General features: G+C 37.5%; 5 protein-coding genes across 5 annotated transcripts in view; 1 reads left to right on the forward strand and 4 right to left on the reverse strand.

Moving 5' to 3' along the window:
- The window catches only part of LOC134328805 (histone H2AX-like), an 82,260-nt gene that overhangs the window by 11,986 nt on the left and 49,411 nt on the right, over positions 1-20,863 (forward strand). The gene's annotated exons all lie outside the window — the stretch shown is intronic.
- On the reverse strand, positions 4,000-4,426 carry LOC134329027 (histone H2B-like). The gene has a single exon (XM_063010269.1). It carries the CDS (start codon positions 4,424-4,426, stop codon positions 4,052-4,054), a length of 375 nt encoding a protein of 124 aa, XP_062866339.1. The 3' UTR covers positions 4,000-4,051.
- Positions 13,715-14,140, reverse strand: LOC134328946 (histone H3). The gene has a single exon (XM_063010188.1). The coding sequence runs from the start codon at positions 14,138-14,140 to the stop codon at positions 13,730-13,732; it is 411 nt and encodes a 136-aa protein (XP_062866258.1). The 3' UTR covers positions 13,715-13,729.
- LOC134328985 (histone H2A-like) lies at positions 14,775-15,161 on the reverse strand. Its single transcript, XM_063010222.1, has one exon. It carries the CDS (start codon positions 15,159-15,161, stop codon positions 14,775-14,777), a length of 387 nt encoding a protein of 128 aa, XP_062866292.1.
- On the reverse strand, positions 15,781-16,429 carry LOC134328849 (histone H1-like). Its single transcript, XM_063010081.1, has one exon. The coding sequence runs from the start codon at positions 16,399-16,401 to the stop codon at positions 15,784-15,786; it is 618 nt and encodes a 205-aa protein (XP_062866151.1). The 5' UTR covers positions 16,402-16,429; the 3' UTR covers positions 15,781-15,783.

Consider the following 20,863-nt stretch of genomic DNA (forward strand, 5'->3'; position numbering starts at 1 on the left):
ATATACACATACTGTACATATACATACACACATACATACATAAATAAAAAATAGATAATTAAATAATAATAACAAATCAACATTTCAAAAACATTTCGTGCATAATAATAATCAATCCTCAGTTTCATAAGTACTGACCACCTTATTTTTTAACATTTTTTTAAATTTGCGGAGTGAGCAACACATTTTTAAATCTTTATCAAAGCTGTTCCACAACTGAACCCCTTTAGCAGATATACATCTATCTTTTAGATTTGTCCTTATTCTTATTTTTTTAAATATACCTGTTCTCCTAAGTACATATTTGCTCTCTTTAATTTCAAACAACCCCTGAATACAGTTTGAAAGTAAATTATTTTGTGCTTTGTACATTATCTGTGCAATATTAAAATCGACTAAATCACTGAATTTTAAAACATGCAACTTGGTAAATAATTGCTTGGTTGGTGCATAATAATCCAATCGATGTATAATTCTTAAAGCTTTTTTCTGTAGCGTGAATATTGGTTTAATATTGGTTTTGTATGTGTTTCCCCATACCTCCACACAGTAAGTCGTATATGGAACTATGAAAGAACAATACAATATATAGAGTGATTTTTTATTCAAAATATCTTTGGTTTTATACAACATTGCAATAGTTTTAGACATTTTTGTTTTCACATTACTTATGTGTTGTTTCCAACATAATTCATGGTCAATTATTACACCCAAAAATTTATGTTCCTACACCCTTTCTATTTCAACATCATTGATCATAATTTTTACTTCATTCTTAATTTTTCGATTTCCAAAAAGTATAAATTTTGTTTTATTTAAATTCAATGATAGCCGGTTAATATCAAACCATTTCTTTAACACAATCAATTCACTTTCCACTGCATTCAGAAGCTGTTCCAAACTTTTCCCAGAACAATATAAACTAGTGTCATCAGCAAATAAAACAAATTTTAACAATTTAGACACTGTACAGATATAATTCATATACAATATAAACAACTTAGGTCCAAGCACTGAACCTTGTGGAACACCACAAGTAACTTTCATTAGTTTTGATTTAATGTTATTTATTTGTACATATTGATATCGTTCATCTAGGTAACTCTTGAGCCATGAATATGCTACTCCTCTAAAACCATATCTCTCCATTTTATTCATTAATAAATCATGGTCAATAGTGTCAAATGCTTTTTTTAAGTCTATAAAAACCCCGATGGTATATTCTTTGTTATCTATTGCAGTTGTAATCTCTTCTACCAGTTGCATCACTGCCATCGAGGTGGACCTATTTATTCTAAAGCCATACTGATGTTCACTCAATAAATTATGTTTTTCTATAAATTTATCAAGCCTATCTACAAATAGTTTTTCTAGAATCTTTGAGAACTGGGAGAGCAGGGAAACTGGTCTACAATTGGAGAACTGATGTCTGTCACCATTTTTATAGATCGGAATAAATTTTGCTGTTTTCATTTCATTAGGAAATACACCTGTTTGGAAAGACTGATTGCATATATATGTAAAAGGTTTCACAATGGATTCTATAATAGTTTTAACTAATGTCATATCAATTTCAGTCCAATCAGTGGACTTTTTGTTTTTAAATTTTTTAACAATATCCAGTATTTCATTTTCATCGGTTCCCCATATAAAAATGTGGTGGGGTTTTTTATAAGCAATATCTTTATCTACACCCTTCCTATTTTTTGGCTGCACAATTTATTTTGCTAAATTATACCCAACTTTTGCAAAGTATTCATTAAATTCATTCAAAATTTCCTTCGTATTATTTATCATTGTATTATCTTCTTTTATGAAATAATCTGGGCTATCTGCTTTTTTTGTACTCTTTTTAATAATATTATTTAGTACACTACATGTTCGTTGGGTGTTATTCCTATGCTGTTCCAATAATTTCTGATAATATTCCTTCTTACTAAATCTCATAACACTTATTAATTTATTTTTATATATTTTATATTTGTTTTCTGTTTCTTTTGTTCTATACTTTATAAATCTCTTATATAATAAATTTTTCTTTTTACATGCATTTTCTATTCCCTTAGTAATCCATGGTTTATCAGCATATTTATACCTTCTTGTAACTTTTCTTAACGGACAGTTTTTTTTCATATAACTGAACAAATGTAAACATAAAAGCATCATAAGCCTTATTTGGATTATCATTTGCATAAACCTCTGTCCAGTTTTGTTTCATTAAATCCACTTTGAGGGCAGTGATAGTTTCTGGAGTTCTATGTCTGATCACATTAAAATTGTTTAATCTGTGTTTATTTTCTACCTTTAAACATTTTTGATAGATCGCAAAAACTGGAAGATGGTCACTTATCATTTATAAGCAATCCACCTACTATTGTTCCTTCAATTCTATTTGTAAATATATTGTCGATCAATGTTGCAGTGTCCGTTGTTATTCTTGTTGGTTTTGTAATCACTGGAAACAGGTTGTTGCTGTACATTGTACTGATAAAATCTGTTGTACTTCTATGTCTATATGGATTTAACAAATCGATATTAAAATCACCACATACAATTTGTACCCTATTATCTCTCAATTTCACAATCAAACCAGCAAATTTATCATTAAATGAGGTAATTAAACAAGTCCCTGGGTTATTATCCCCTAACAAATTATCCTCATTAAGGTCTACCATTTTGTAGGGTCTAATTAACATAGTCACACAATCCAAATCACAATAATACACAGCTATCCAATACAAAATAAGGACAAGCAATGTGCTCTATATAGTTCTTCATTTGTATGGGTTCAAATCTTTCAGTTCTTTTATCATAATTACTTTGGCTTCCTCCGGTGTTCCGTTTAGCCGTATCATCACTTTACAGTTCCTAGTCCATGTGGCTTGTATTTTATGTTGTTTCTAAGTATACGTGCTTGTCTTGCAATATCTGCATTCTTTTTGGTAAGATTCTCATTGATGTACACTCCTGTTCCCTTCAGCTTCTTCGCCTGCCTCAGTAGTTCAGTCCTGTGCTTTCTATTCACAAACCTGACCACTATGGCAGGCTTTGTTTTGCTGTTTTTTTCTGGGCAGAGTATGGCAAGCTGAAATATTGTTAGTTTGTAAGTTTATATTCTTACTTTCAAAGAACTTTTTAACTTGCCATTCCAGAGATTGCAGTTCCTCTGATGAGACGTCTTCACCATCTTTGCATTCAGCTACACTGGCGTAGGATCTATGTGAAATTTCCAGTCCGCTTATTATTAAATCTTCCATCTTTGTATACTGTTCCAGGTCATCAATTCTTCGTTCTAATCCATAAATGATTTTGTCTTTTTCTTTAACTCTGGTCTTTAACTCTCTAACTTCATCCATTAAGTCCAGTAGCATGCTCTGCTGTTTCACCACTTTACTCAGTTCCGCAGACATAAAATCCAGAGATTTTTTTATCTCTTCTATTTCCTCACATATGTTATTGATTTTCTTGGGTGGCATGTTGTTCAGTGTCCTTGTATTATGATAGATAGTACAGTGTAAATAGCGTATCGGCCTTAGAACATAATAGATAGCTTAGCTTACAATGCTCATAAATAAAATGACAAACACGAAAACGAAGGCTATTCTATCGATAATTTTAGTACGTTCTCGTTACTTTTGTAAACACCTAATACAGTTACAGTTAGTGATCATTTTATTTTTATTTTTAAAGTGCCGGGTTTGTCTGGCGAGATCAAGGAGTGTAGCAACTCTCTCTCTACAGCTCTGAGTGTATTATAATATCTTTTTTAAGAGTACAGTGATATTTTATTGTGTAATCTCCTAAACTCACCACATAGTGACAGTCGTGGAAAACTCGTGAAAAACAGCAGTGCCCAAAACTAGTAATATATTAATAAATAAATAAAAAAAATCAAGTATTATAAACATGGGACGCTAGCTAGATACAGTGTGTATGACATATTCAGACAGAATATAAAAAAAAAAAAAAAAAAAAAAGGAAATTTCTCTTAACTTGATAAGATGGGTGGCTCTTAAAAGAGCCGTTGGTTTGCCAGAGCGACTAAGGCGCTTTACTTGGAGCTGGTGTACTTGGTGACGGCCTTGGTACCCTCGGACACGGCGTGCTTGGCCAGCTCACCGGGAAGCAGCAGGCGCACGGCGGTCTGGATCTCCCTGGAGGTAATGGTGGAGCGCTTGTTGTAGTGAGCCAGACGAGAGGACTCACCAGCGATACGCTCGAAAATGTCGTTGACGAAGGAGTTCATGATGCCCATAGCCTTGGAGGAGATCCCGGTATCAGGGTGGACCTGTTTCAGGACCTTGTACACGTAGATAGCGTAGCTCTCCTTCCTGGACTTTCTGCGCTTCTTGCCTCCTTTGCCGGCGGCCTTGGTGACGGTTTTCTTGGAACCCTTCTTGGGCGCGGCCTTCGCTGGTTCAGGCATGATGCTGCTGTTTCCTCTAGAACAAACTGCAAGTGAATGTAGACGCTCTACACGCCCGCTTTATTAACGGTAAAATCCACTGTACATCCAGGCGTTCCACTGTCCCAAGGCGTTCCCCAAGGCTCAGTGTTAGGTCCCCTTTTGTTTATTCTTTATATGCTCCCCCTTGGTGACATCATACGTCGGCATGGTTTACATTTCCACTGCTATGCTGATGATATTCAGCTTTACATCTCCTCCAAATCCATTAATACTGAACTTCACTCCACTCTGACAAATTGCATCACTGAAATGAAATTGTGGATGAAAGCTAATTTCCTCAAATTAAACTGTGAAAAATCAGATATGATCATCGTAGGTCCTACAACCCTGGCAAAAACCACAAAAAATTTTCAAATTACCATTGATAATGACACTTTGTCTCCGTCTTCTAACATCCGAAATCTTGGTGTAATTTTTGATAGCAACCTCTCTTTTGACCGCCATGTAAATCACATCACCAAAACCGCTTTCTTTCATCTAAAAAACATAGCACGTCTACGTCCATCACTCTCTTTTTCTGCCGCCGAAACCTTGATTCATGCTTTTATTACATCCAGAATTGATTATTGCAATAGCATCCTTTATGGTACATCTAACAAAATCCTAAAAAAACTTCAGTATATCCAGAATTCAGCTGCTCGCCTCCTTACTCATACTCGCTCCCGTGATCATATTACACCTGTTCTACAAAAACTTCATTGGCTTCCCGTTGCTCAACGCATTCAATTCAAAATTCTTCTATTCACTCACAAAGCTCTCCATAATCAGGCCCCATCCTACCTCACCGACCTGCTCCATCAGCACATTCCCTCCCGTAGCCTTCGCTCTTCTGAGGCTAACCTACTTTCCATACCCTCTAGGACCAAGCACCGGACCTGGGGTGACAGGGCCTTTTCCATAGCTGCTCCATCTTTATGGAATGCTCTCCCCAAACACCTACGAGATTGTCCTGACCTGTCCAAATTCAAGTCACTTCTCAAAACTCATCTATTCAGAGTGGCATTTAACTTGTAACAACACAAAATAAATGCTTTTATTTTTGCTATTCTTTTTAATAGTTTTTATACTTAGATCACGACAGAAATGTGAAGTCCTAGATCCTAAAACTTGTAAAGTTTTCAGTTTCCTGATTGCATGTAAATCTGTCCTGTTTCTGTCTAATTTTAAGAAATTGTTCTATATTTGTTGTTCTCTCTCATAATTTAGCTAATTTTTAATGAACTGTCTTATGCTGCTCTCTTTGTTTTTATCTTAATTATTCTTGATGTTGATGTACTATTTTGATTTTGTACTATGATTTGTATGGTGTATGTACGTATTTGTTTTGATTATTTGTCTTATGTAAAGCGTCTTTGAGTATCTTGAAAAGCGCTATATAAATAAAATGTATTATTATTATTATTATTATTATGAAACACGTAACTCTGATTGTTCCAAGGTCCTGGGTTTCTATTGGACAGACAACATACCGTTCCACGCCCCCTTCTGCCCCATTCACTAGAATCTGTTCTTTGTTGTCTGTTCCCGCTTAATCTGAGGTCGATACATGTTTTAAAACCGAATATAAAAGAATAAATAGCAATATGTTATTACATTTTATATATAAATATATAGATAGGATATATATATATTTTTGTTTGTTTTTTAAGCGAGGCATTTGGGCACAATGTTTTACTGTATTTTACACAGAGATCGTGTTAATGATTGTAGTGTAATCTACAGTATGGCTGTACATTGGTAGTATGCAAACACGCCGTATGAAAGCTAAACAAGATCTGATATAGGAAACGTAATACTAAAATTACTAATGATAATATTCCAAGCTTATAGGGCTACATAAAGTGAATGTGTTATTTTTACTTATAATGATGCTTTCAAGCTTTGGGGGCTAAACGAGTGATTTGCAAATGTATGCATCTGTGAACGTACTACTACTAATAAGAACAATATTAATAATAAACCAGAAAGAATTTTCTCTTTTGTAGAAAATATGGGTGGCTCTTAAAAGAGCCGTTGTGTTAGCGTGGAGGTCTGAACGTTTAACCCCCGAATCCGTACAGGGTGCGTCCCTGGCGTTTCAGAGCGTACACCACGTCCATTGCGGTGACGGTCTTTCTCTTAGCGTGCTCGGTGTAGGTGACGGCATCACGGATGACGTTCTCAAGGAACACCTTGAGCACACCGCGGGTCTCCTCGTAGATCAAGCCGGAAATACGCTTCACACCGCCACGGCGAGCCAAACGGCGGATGGCGGGTTTAGTAATACCCTGGATGTTATCACGGAGAACTTTGCGGTGACGCTTAGCGCCTCCTTTTCCAAGACCTTTGCCGCCTTTTCTTTTTTTTTTTATTTAATATTTTATTTAAACTTCATCAGAGTACATGGAAATTACATTACATTATCAAGACAATCATTTACAATTTTAAAATCTTTCACAATTCAGAGTCCTTAAATAAAACATTCATTGTTCTTATTTTTTTCAGTTCAGTTCTTATATTTTTATAAACATTCTCTGCTGAAACAAATTGTTGGTCAATAGTCATTCTGCATCTTGTTTTCCATAATTTAGACTTCACAATACACAGTACTAACCACAAGAAGTCATGTTTATCTTTAGGCATGATTTCATCAAAAATACCGAAACAGACGGACTTCATATGAATTTTAATCTCAACACCTAAATTTTCCATTTTGCTCCATACTTCTTGGGAACGATAACACTCTAGAATAAAATGTTCTAAAGTTTCCTCTGTCTGGCATTTTGGCATAGGGCACATGTTTGTCTTCACAAAACAACTCCACTTCACTACAGATCTCACTGGAAGTCTCCTCACTGCTACCAACCATGTAATATCCCTTAACTTCTCAGATATTTTTTTACATAAGATATTATTTACACATTCTTCCTTTTCTTCCTCTCTAAGGCCTCTAAAATCCACTATATTACAATATTTCAAATCTACTATTAGCTTGTAAATCTTTTTATTAGAATCCTTAATCCAATCTATATTCAAAACATTAAATTTATTTATAAAATCACCATAAATTAATTTATAATAAGGAACTAAAGCTCTAGAGCGGCCTTTTTTCTGTTTCCAATTTGTGATGTTTCCAATCCAATCAGCTTGTCTGTAAATGCCATTTGCAATAATTTTACATACAAAAATGTTTGTTTTAATGGAAAGATCAATTGCTCCTAGACCACCCATTTTTTTCTGTTTATATAAAAGTTCACGCTTAGTTACTTCACGTGTTGAATTCCAAATAAAATTACAACATAATTTATTCATATTTTTAAGCCATTTATCTGTGGGAGGGAAAATACAGGATAAAAATATTATTTTTGATAAGATAAAGGTCTTAACCATATTTATTCTTGTTTTATAACTTAAATTACAATTTTTCCATTTACTAAATTCTTCTTTAATAATTTGTTCTTTTTCTTTCCAGTTATAATCTACACAGCCATTGTTATCAAAATATATACCTAGGACTTTAAGATGTTCAGTCTCAGGTACATCAATTGGAAATTTTTTATTAATGTCTCCAATCCACACACATTCTGATTTTAAAACATTCAGGGTGGCTCCTGACATTTTCTCATATAAGGAGAAATGTTCATAAATAATGTCTAAATCTTTTCTTGTTTTAATGAACACAGTAATATCATCAGCATATGCAGAAATTATAAATTGGTTGTCACCTAATCTAACTCCTTGTAGTCGTTTATCATTTCGAATTTTAGTAATTAATGGACTTAAGCCAAGAACATAAAGGGCAGCACTGAGGGGACAACCTTGTTTAACACCTCTCATGACTTGAAAACATTCTGTCAAATTACCATTAACATTAATCTGCACATTAGATTTTATATACATACACTTAATCATGGCAATGAAATCATCAGAAAAATTATACATTTTCAAAACTTCCCATAAATATTCTCTTGATACAAAATCAAAGGCTTTCTTCTGGTCCAAAGTGACCATATAAAAACTTTCACCACTCTCAAACACCAATTCCCTCGAAATATTTAAATTATCCCACATTAGTCTTCCTTTGATAGCACAGGTTTGTTCTTTAATTATTATTAAATCTAATACATCTTCTAACCTATTCATTATTATTTTGGCGAAAATTTTGTAATCGATGTTCATTAAGGTTAAGTGTCTCCAATTATTAATATCATTTACATCTCCCTTCTTATACAATAAAGATAAAACACCATCATAAAAAGTGTCATGCATATAACCTCTTTTTACACCTAAATTAAACACCCGTGTTAATAAATTTGAAAAAACAAGAATATCAAAGTGATAAAATTCAGATGGCAAACCATCTTTACCAGGAGATTTTTTAAGATTCAGTTGTTTAATAGCAGACACCACTTCACATTCTTTAATACTTTCGCCTAAATAGTCATAGTTTGTATTATGTTTAAAGTCTAAGAAGGATTGTAAAGATTTTTTATCAATTTCAATTTCCTTATACATATCTTCACACAAATCTTTAATAGTATTCATTATCTCTTTAGCATCTGTAACTACTGTACCATTTTTATCTTTGATAGAACTAATGTAAGCCTTTTGTCTTTTTTGGGAGTATAAATGAGTCACTTGAGATGAATTTAAAGTTTCATCAGAATTATATCCTATTTGAATTTGCAATTTTGTCAAGGACTCATTATTTAAGGTATCTATTTCTTTTCTTAAATCTGATAATTCATTATCTTCGTAGTCCGTTAAAAAACGTTTTTGTTTTAAATTAATATATTTTTTCATAATATAGTTATACCTTTTATTTTTTTTCTGATTTACCATTTTACTTCCGTGTTTTAAAAAATATTTGATCTGAATTTTTAGAATTTCCCACAATTTACAATCATTTTTTATAAATACATTTAAAGACATGATTCTAAACAAATCTTCTTTTAATCCCATGATTACTTCTGGATGCTTTAAAATATTTATATTTAGTTTCCAATAATTTTTACTAATCTCTTTTTTAAAATCAATCTTGGATATCACTGTCAAATGATCGGATTCAATAATTAATTTTGTCTTATAAGATTTTACTTGAAAATATTTATTAACATAAATTCTATCAATTCTAGTTTGACATGAGCTATCAGATCTAGTAAAGTCAATTCGATCAGGACAAATTATTCTAAAAGTGTCTTGCATACAATACTCTTCCATAATTTGTTTTAAAACTTTTCCTTCCCTACTTAATTTAAATGGTTTATTTGAAATTCTATCTTTTTCATCGGTAATTGTGTTAAAATCACCACACACTATAATATAAAACCCTACACATAATAATGCTTTAACTTTATTAAAAAGTTGGATTTTCTTACTTTTGTCTTGAGCCGTGTATATATTTATTACTCTGATTTTTTTATCAAACCAAAACACATCAATAAACATTAATCTGCCTGGAATAATTTCACGTAATTGAATAACTTTTACGTTTTCTTTATAAAACATAATTCCGATACCGTCAGCTTTACTTTCCCCGATTGAAAGGAAACTCTTATTTTTAAACCACAAACTTTGTACATCTTTAACATCATTTACATTTGAAAGCCGAGTTTCTTGCACACATAAAATATCAAAATTCTCCCTTAACAATAATTGTATCTTTTTAAATCTATTAGAAGCTGACTGAATTCCTCTTACATTACAAGAAGCAACCAATAAACTATTAAAGGACATTTAGAAAGATCATTTTTGAATTTTCTTTTTAACCTTTTTAGTAACTAAAACTTCATTACCTTCAGTCTCTTCTGAATAATTCCATTTCCGTTTGTCGTTGCTGTCTGTCAGGTGTTCAGAAGTCTTTGTTCCTGTGCTTGTGTGCTCCATACTTCGACCCTTCTTGTTTCGGTGAAGTTCCTCTTTTCGCACATGAGGATTTAATGAAGAACTGCGTTTCTCTTTCAGTTCCTTGGAAGCAGACGTGTCGTCCTGGCGTATATCCTCAGTTCCTTCATTAGAGATAAGTGAAACTTTTAAAGCAATGTTGCACGACTCCGATGCTGAACCTTTAGTTGACTCCTCTCCCGACTCAGTTGTAGATGAATCGTCACTGCTGGATGAACCACTGCTGCTGTCCTCTGTTGATGATGTTTCACTGCTGTCGTTATTACCAGTTTGCTTTAAATCTTCAACATTTTTACATTCTGTAACAGTCCCATTTTCCTCCAAAGTTGTATTAATAAAAAGGCTTTCAGTTTGATCCATTTCATTTTGTTGTTTATCCTTTGTCTGTGATAATTCAGGTTCATTACTAGAATTGGCTTCAGGTGGAATATTTTTTTCCCCAGCCTCAGTCGTTGATAACGGTTGTACACTTTCAAAAAGGTTTTCCTTTACTTCTGTGCCAAAGCTTGTCTTAGAACGGTTAGCATAAGAGTTAGGGCACATAAAGAAAGTGTGACCCACGGTTCCACATAAATTACAAATTGCAGAGTTGTTACAATCTTTAGCTTTATGTCCAAAACTGCTACATTGCCAACATTTCACCTCCTTACATTCTTTAGCAATGTGATCAGTCGCTTGACATGTATAACATCTGGAAATTTGGCCTTGGTAGATAATTTTCCCATTGTACGGACCCAGTGAGATGTTGTTTGGAATCCCTATGTCTTGGTTGTTGAGGTCTTTCTTAATTCTCACTTGATATTTCCTAATCCCATACCAAATGCCGAACCGATCCACAGGCTTAATGGCTGGTTTTACAATGTTACAGAAGCGACGTAAATACAGCTCCACATCTTCATCTGGAATTCTTCCTGTCCAAAATTTCACAATCACTGTTTTTATGTCAAACTGCAAAGGTGAGAATATTTCGAAATCTCTCCATTGTTCTTTGTTTGAATTGTAAATGTCCATGAAAACTCGTAATGATCTTTCGTTACGAAAACAAAGTTCAAAGTCTTTCCGGTTCGGAAGGCTGATGAAGGAGAAAATGTCTTCCCCACTCACCGACTGGGACATAAAAAGCTTTTCTGCCACCTCATCTCTGCTTGGAGCAGATCCAGATCCTATGAAGGAGATTTTCGCCCAGTATTTGAGAAAACGGTTATTATATGACTCTCGAAAAGACATACTGGAAGCCATACTTTCAAATGTTTGTACTTAGCGGCCGCAAACACCGTAAGGTGCTGCGGCCAAAACGTTCACGTGTTTGAAGAGGATTACTGATCCTCTTCCGGACATGGTTACTACTCTCGTCGAGATAAAGTGAGTCAATGCAGGACGAGCGTTCACAGCGAGCTTGTTATTTCCCTCTACCGGACCTAGTTGAAGACAATGGGGCGGAGTTAAGCAGCGACCGCCCACTGTGACGGCAGCTGCTCGGAGTAGGCCTCATGTAAAGCGCGTAACTTAGTACCTCCACTGTTTTATCCTCACAGTAAATCGGTCCACAATCGATGTGATGTATTCCACATGACATATTTTTCTGTAACTAATGTTTAATGTTAAAACAATTTTTTAAACATGTTGTGCCAAAAGAAAGAAAGACAAATTGTGAAAGTAGCATTAGAGACACGTTATGATAAAAACAAAGATCTAAAACACCTGCAGCAGTGTAGGAGGAGGTGTAGGGTAAATAGAACATGAGGGTAAAATTGTGTCGGAATGTGTAATATATAAATGGACAACGCCAGTGTTTGTTGCTAGCGTTTGCAGATGAGTGTGTGTGTGTGTGTGTGTTTAAAAAAAAAGTAAAAACAGGTGGATAATTACCCAAAGTGACTTATATTACAGTAACAGTCTGACCAATTGAGGGTTTAGAGCTTTGCTCAAGGGCCCAGCAGTGATAACCTAGCAGTGGTGGGGCTTGAACCAGTGACCCTCTGGTCACTGGCCTAGTACCTTAACCACTAGGCTACAGCTGGCCCTGGATATGTGTCACCTGGACTGCTAGAGCCATAGATGTTTTGTTAAAGTGGGTGTTAGGGTCATGAATGAGTGAATAACTCAATAAATACATAACATTGAATACATTAAACACATAAATACATAAAAAATGTGTAAAGCAGTGTTTGCATTTGTCTGTGCTGAACAATACTGATGCAAGTCTTTATAAGTGACATCTGTGTTAAAAATGTGTTTGTATATTTCACTGTATTGTGAGAAATGGGAAGTTATAAGTCTTATTCTGCTAAAGCATAACGTTTCATAAACATATTTCAAAGTCAGAAACATCTTGATTAAAGTGAAAGTGCTCAAAGCTGTGTATCAATAAAATCCAAATAAGTGAAAGAAGACATTTTATGTTTCAGTGTTAGCTGTGTTAAAGCCATTTCTGAGTTTAAATATATATATATATATATATATATATCTGTTGTGTAAGTGTAGGAGCCATGTGTTGTTTTAGAAATGTGTCAGTGTACGTGAACTCAAATTAAGTAAGTAATTAATTAATTAATTTTCTTTTTTACGGGGGGGGGGGGGGGGGGGGGGGGTGTATTTCCTTCTCAGTTTATGATTTAGGTGTGTGTGAGTGTATCCAGCTTCACCGTAATGTGTTCGCGAACAGAACTGTGAGTGCAATAGATAGAAACTGCAATTTCTTAAGAAGACATGGGCGTCTATTTATTTACTGAAGTCAGAAGTAAAGCCGCAGACTGTGTACACCGTGCAACACCAACGCCACTAAATCCTCCTAACAATTTTTTATATTACATAAAAATACATAAAAATATACATACATAAAAGAAAACACACACATACACACATAAACACACAGATTTAGTTCGTGTTTTCACATTTTGGCCACGAGATGGAAGAAACGCTCCACTAATCATCCATTGGTTCTTCATAACATTATAATTACAGTTACTACTACTACTACCATCACCAATAATACTATTATTACAACAACTATAATAGAAATAAAAATCATTATTACGAGTAATTATGATTATTGACACTTAATATTTTACAGTATATCTGTTCTAAAATGCCTGTAATTACCCTGTGTTGAGTATCTACAATAGTATTTTATTATTGATTTATTATTCTGAATAAATGTGTTTATAATTGTAAGAATGTAAAGTACATCTCTACACACACACATAAACACTTTTTCCTAATATTTATAACTGATAAATATAACTAAATTATAACTCGGAACACGCACACACAATGGAATAATAAATAAATAAAGTTATGAAAAGTGCCCATTCCAGTGGAAGCATGTAAGTGGCTCTTAAAAGAGCCTTTGGGGATAACTGGATGGAGTGGGTTCGTTTAAGCACGCTCTCCGCGAATACGGCGGGCCAGCTGGATGTCCTTAGGCATGATGGTCACCCTCTTGGCATGGATGGCGCACAGGTTGGTGTCCTCGAACAGACCGACCAGGTAAGCCTCACTGGCCTCCTGCAGAGCCATGACGGCAGAACTCTGGAAGCGCAGATCGGTCTTAAAGTCCTGAGCGATCTCTCTAACCAGGCGCTGGAAGGGCAGCTTGCGGATGAGCAGCTCAGTGGACTTCTGATAACGGCGGATTTCACGCAGAGCCACGGTACCTGGCCTGTAACGGTGAGGTTTCTTCACACCGCCAGTAGCCGGGGCGCTCTTGCGGGCAGCCTTAGTGGCGAGCTGCTTCCTCGGCGCTTTACCACCGGTGGACTTACGAGCGGTCTGCTTGGTTCTTGCCATCGCGTCTGGAACTCCGTACTTCACGAACTGTAGAACAGAATATGTCAGCCCGCCCAGCACGCTCTTTTTAAGCACCAGAGCCGCTCTGCGCTCATTGGGCGTCTTGATGAAGCACTTTTCTCATTGGACGAACGTGCTTACGTTAAATGTCGCTGACTGGTCGGCGTTCTGCCGCTGCCTCGTTTCAAAAAACAGTATTTCCTCTATGCTGTTGGCGGGATTTATAATACTTTCCTTTGTTTCTTTGTGCTTTTAAAACACAGCCTACAATTGTTTATTTTGCTTAGTATTATTGTTATTATTAGCATTATTCTTTTTTGTTCCATGTATATTACACAAAAACGTTTGCTGCACCACTTTTAATCGTCTAAATTTTTGCTACTGCAAGTGATCTGTAACTTCACTTATGTATACATATATAGGGACATATGTAAATATAGATAAATGTGGAAAAAATTAATCGAACATATTGATTTATTAATTTTACCATGTCATAAATCATGTGTTTTATGCCATGTGATTTTATGAAACAATATTAAATGTTTTGTTAACACATTATCTGGGGAAATTGCACTTTTTCTGTGGAAATGGGTGGCTCTTAAAAGAGCCTTTTGGTTAGAACACGAGAGCGACTTTACTTGGACTTGGCTGCTTTCTCGGTCTTCTTGGGCAACAGAACAGCCTGGATGTTAGGCAGCACACCGCCCTGAGCGATGGTTACACCTCCAAGCAGTCTGTTCAACTCCTCGTCGTTACGCACGGCCAACTGCAGATGACGAGGGATGATACGAGACTTCTTGTTATCTCTGGCGGCGTTACCAGCCAACTCGAGGATCTCAGCGGTCAGATACTCCAGCACGGCAGCCAAGTAGACAGGAGCACCAGCTCCCACACGCTCGGCGTAATTACCCTTACGTAGCAGTCTGTGAACACGGCCCACGGGGAACTGAAGGCCGGCACGGGATGAACGAGTCTTGGCCTTAGCTCTAGTCTTACCACCGGTCTTCCCGCGTCCACTCATTTTGATGATCAGATGCGTTCGTGGAACAAAACTGAAGTAAACTAGAAGAGAGCTCGAAGCGGTAAGATATAGGCAAACTGGCCTCTCTCCTATTGGCTTAGAGCGACGGCACAGCTGAGCCAATCCTAAACGCGCCGTCATGTCTCAGAGAAACACATACACGCCCCCTCACATATTGCCCCGCCCCCTCCCTCCACCCCTCTCTTCTCCTCCGTTCTCCCGCCCGTGTAATGTATGATACAGAAAAGCTTCTCTTAAGAAACAATTACATTATATTATGTCACAATAACATTTACACTAACAATTACATTATGTAAGGAGCTCATATACGTGAGTGCACATACATATACACATTTATACGGACAGTTTTAAGGGGATGTGTGACAAAATCATTATTACACATAAAACAGGACCAGACATACTTAGTGTTTTTAACTCCTTGCTTATTACACTCTCCACAAAATATGTATGTATGGATGGTTGCATGTATGAACAGTTGTATGTTCGCATGCATGCTTATATGTATGTATGTGTTTAGGAAACGCGACTCTTTATGGGAGGAAATAGGTGGCTCTTAAAAGAGCCGTTTTAAGAAAACAAATATAATAAAACAGGAACATGTTTACTTCTTCTTGGGTGCAGCTTTTTTGGCCTTGGCCACTTTGGGCTTAGCGGTCTTGGGTTTGGCTGCCTTGGCTTTTTTAGGACTCTTGGCTGCCTTCTTGGGGGTCGCCGGCTTCTTAGCTTTCTTGGGGCTCTTGGTGGCTTTCTTAGCGGCAGCAGCGGGTTTCTTGACCTTCTTGGGGGACTTCTTAGCGGCGGGCTTCTTGGCTGTTACCTTCTTGGGCTTCTTTGCAGCGGCGGGTTTCTTTGCGGCCTTTTTCACTTTAGGAGCGGCGGCTTTTTTGGCCGCGGGTTTCTTCGCCTCGGTCTGCTTCTTGTTGAGCTTGAAAGAGCCTGAGGCGCCGGTGCCCTTGGTCTGCACCAGGGTTCCCTTGGTCACCAGGCTTTTGACGGCGAGTTTGACGCGGGAGTTGTTCTTCTCCACGTCGTATCCACCTGCAGACAGAGCTTTCTTCAGGGCGGCCAGGGACACGCCGCTCCTCTCCTTGGAAGCGGAAACAGCTTTGACGATCAGCTCGCCGACGCTGGGACCCGCTTTCTTGGGTTTGGCCGCGGTCTTCTTTTTAGGAGCCTTGGCGGGGGCCGAGCTGGCCGGTGCTGGAGCTTCTTCTACCATCGTTGTTGGAGCTAAAACGGCGCTAAGAAAGAACGAGTGAAGCGCTGTGCTCTGTTGTACAGAGACTCCTCCCTCTTACGAGAGGGGGCGGGGCTTTATAGCACACATGAGAACTGTGTAGACTCAACTCGCCCAGCGCAGCGTCTGTGTGCTTCCGTGACACATGCGCACTTGTGTTTTCTCATGGCAAATAGTGATTAAAATACAAGTCCTGATATAAAATGCGAGGTAATAAAGTGCACGTCGGCCGAACATAAGTTCTCTCGTTCATGTAAAAGCCCGCAAAGGGAACCTAACGATGCTCTGTTTCCTTGTGTTCTGCTAAAACAGCACACCGCTCCTGATGCGTAAAGCGACGCAGCGCACATTTCACATCTTATTACACGTAAAAATATGCTGAGGAAACCCGATCTTCTTGTAGACACAGACTGAAAAGAGCAAACCAGACCTTGGTGTTTTCCACATGTATTTATAAGCGGATGTGAGCTTCCTTTTCTACTAGAAAAATAGGCTGTTTAGTGCGAAGTAAAACACAGCTACCAAGCAGGACTAGGTCGAGTCCAGGGTGCTTAACTGTCATGTAGCTGAAAGAACAAATGTAAGAAAATAATAACCATAACAATTTAGAATAATAATGGTGATAATAAGAAGAATATTTTAATACACTAACATTCATTTCAGTTAAATCTACATATTTGTGCTGTAAGATCTACAGAACATCACCGTGTCAGCTTTAAGTTCACATACAGTGTATCACAAAAGTGAGTACACCCCTCACATTTCTGCAGATATTTAAGTATATCTTTTCATGGGACAACACTGACAAAATGACACTTTGACACAATGAAAAGTAGTCTGTGTGCAGCTTATATAACAGTGTAAATTTATTCTTCCCTCAAAATAACTCAATATACAGCCATTAATGTCTAAACCACCGGCAACAAAAGTGAGTACACCCCTTAGTGAAAGTTCCTGAAGTGTCAATATTTTGTGTGGCCACCATTATTTCCCAGAACTGCCTTAACTCTCCTGGGCATGGAGTTTACCAGAGCTTCACAGGTTGCCACTGGAATGCTTTTCCACTCCTCCATGATGACATCACGGAGCTGGCGGATATTCGAGACTTTGCGCTCCTCCACCTTCCGCTTGAGGATGCCCCAAAGATGTTCTATTGGGTTTAGGTCTGGAGACATGCTTGGCCAGTCCATCACCTTTACCCTCAGCCTCTTCAATAAAGCAGTGGTCGTCTTAGAGGTGTGTTTGGGGTCATTATCATGCTGGAACACTGCCCTGCGACCCAGTTTCCGGAGGGAGGGGATCATGCTCTGCTTCAGTATTTCACAGTACATATTGGAGTTCATGTGTCCCTCAATGAAATGTAACTCCACAACACCTGCTGCACTCATGCAGCCCCAGACCATGGCATTCCCACCACCATGCTTGACTGTAGGCATGACACACTTATCTTTGTACTCCTCACCTGATTGCCGCCACACATGCTTGAGACCATCTGAACCAAACAAATTAATCTTGGTCTCATCAGACCATAGGACATGGTTCCAGTAATCCATGTCCTTTGTTGACATGTCTTCAGCAAACTGTTTGTGGGCTTTCTTGTGTAGAGACTTCAGAAGAGGCTTCCTTCTGGGGTGACAGCCATGCAGACCAATTTGATGTAGTGTGCGGCGTATGGTCTGAGCACTGACAGGCTGACCCCCCACCTTTTCAATCTCTGCAGCAATGCTGACAGCACTCCTGCGCCTATCTTTCAAAGACAGCAGTTGGATGTGACGCTGAGCACGTGCACTCAGCTTCTTTGGACGACCAACGCGAGGTCTGTTCTGAGTGGACCCTGCTCTTTTAAAACGCTGGATGATCTTGGCCACTGTGCTGCAGCTCAGTTTCAGGGTGTTGGCAATCTTCTTGTAGCCTTGGCCATCTTCATGTAGCGCAACAATTCGTCTTTTAAGATCCTCAGAGAGTTCTTTGCCATGAGGTGCCATGTTGGAACTTTCAGTGACCAGTATGAGAGAGTGTGAGAGCTGTACTACTAAATTGAACACACCTGCTCCCTATGCACACCTGAGACCTAGTAACACTAACAAATCACATGACATTTTGGAGGGAAAATGACAAGCAGTGCTCAATTTGGACATTTAGGGGTGTAGTCTCTTAGGGGTGTACTCACTTTTGTTGCCGGTGGTTTAGACATTAATGGCTGTATATTGAGTTATTTTGAGGGAAGAATAAATTTACACTGTTATATAAGCTGCACACAGACTACTTTTCATTGTGTCAAAGTGTCATTTTGTCAGTGTTGTCCCATGAAAAGATATACTTAAATATCTGCAGAAATGTGAGGGGTGTACTCACTTTTGTGATACACTGTATACTGACACATTTCTAAAACAACACATGGCTCAAACATTCACATTCCACTGATCTTTCTAACACTCACAAAACAGAATCAAGTCTATTTTAGTTATTTATCTGATACATCTCTTTTATAAAGATGCACTTTTTAATGTTTAACACATAAATAGCTTTAACACAGCTAACACCGACACATAAAATGTCTTATTTCACTTATTTGTTTTTTATTGATACACAGCTAAGATCACTTTCACTTTAACCAAGATGTGTCTGACTTTGAAATATGTTTATGAAACGTTATGCTTTAGCAGAATATGACTTATAACTTCCCATTTCTCACAATACAGTGAAATATACAAACACATTTTTAACACAGATGTCACTTATAAAGACTTTATAAGTCAGTATTGTTCAGCACAGAAGAATCTGAAAACTTATTTACTCAATTTGTATTTATTTATTTGTTTAATATATTCATTGTTTATGTAGTTAATCACTCATTCATGACCCTAACACCCAATTTATAATAATAATAATAATACATTTTATTTCATAGGCGCCTTTCTGACACCCAAGGACACCTTACAATCACCACAACAATAAAATACAAAGAAACAAACAAGCAGCAATTAAAACAGTTAAAACTATGACACAGCAAAAGCACCAATCAGGTGTTATAGGCTGTCCTAAACAGGTTAGTCTTAAGTGAGGATTTGAACTGTTGGAGAGAGCTTATGTTCCGTAATTCAGATGGCAGAGAATTCCAAACTCGGGGAGCAGAGCAACTAAAAGCTCTGCTCCCCATGGTGGTGAGACGGGCAGAGGGTACAGTAAAGTGAATAGAGGAGGAAGATCTGAGAGAACGAGAGGGAGTAGCAACAGTGAGAAGATTAGAGAGATAAGTTGGAGCGAGATTATGGATGGCCTTGAAAGTGAGAAGAAGGATTTTGTAATCGATGCGGAACTTGACCGGGAGCCAGTGGAGCTGTGACAGAACAGGAGTGATATGGTGGAAAGAAGGGGTTCTAGTGATAATACGGGCAGCTGAGTTTTGGACCAGTTGAAGCTTATGGAGAGATTTGTGTGGAAGACCGAAAAGGAGAGAATTACAATAGTCTAGACGGGAAGTGACAAGGCTATGAACAAGAATGGCAGTGGTATGTGGAGTAAGAGATGGGCGAAGACGACTGATATTACGTAGGTGGAAATAAGCAGACCTGGTAATGTTATTGATATGGGCTTGGAATGATAGTGTCGAGGATGACACCCAAACTCTTTACCAGAGTTGAGGGGATAACAGAAAAATTGTCAATGTCAATAGACAGACTGTTGGTTTTGGATAATGTTGTTTTAGTACCAACGAGGAGAACCTCAGTTTTATCACTGTTTAATTTTAGGAGATTTGCCGAAAACCAGGATTTTATTTCTGTTAAACAATCAGTAGTGGTGGTGCGTGGGATGTTGAGAGTGGGTTTGCAGGAGAAATAGAGCTGGGTGTCATCCGCATAACAGTGGAAGCTAATGTGGTGTTTACGAAAGATGTGGCCAAGGGGAAGGAGGTAAATGATGAAAAGAAGGGGCCCCAAGACAGAGCCCTGGGGCACACCTGAAGCAACAGGAGAGGGCTGAGATGTAAATGTTTTAAGCTGAATAAACTGAGTGCGACAAGAGAGATATGATTTGAACCAGCTTAGGGGAGTCTGAGTGATACCAATGGAAGAAAGTCTATTGAGGAGGGTGGTGTGACAGATGGTGTCAAATGCTGCACTTAGGTCTAGTAGGATAAGGATGGAGAGTGAACCGGAATCAGCTGCCATGAGGAGGTCATTGGTGACTTTTATCAGAGCAGTTTCTGTGCTATGGAGAGGGCGGAAACCAGACTGGAACTGTTCATACAGGTTGTTATAGGATAAGTAAGTATGTAGTTGAGATGCTACTATTTTTTCTAGAATTTTGGAAATGAAGGGTAGATTAGAAATTGGCCGTAGATTATTGAAATTAGTTGGATCTGCACCAGGTTTTTTCAGAATCGGAATTATTACTGCAGTTTTGAAAGAAGCAGGAACAGTTCCAGTGGAAAGAGAGGAAT

Source organism: Trichomycterus rosablanca, chromosome 15 (assembly GCF_030014385.1).
Source record: "Trichomycterus rosablanca isolate fTriRos1 chromosome 15, fTriRos1.hap1, whole genome shotgun sequence".
Taxonomy (NCBI): domain Eukaryota; kingdom Metazoa; phylum Chordata; class Actinopteri; order Siluriformes; family Trichomycteridae; genus Trichomycterus; species Trichomycterus rosablanca.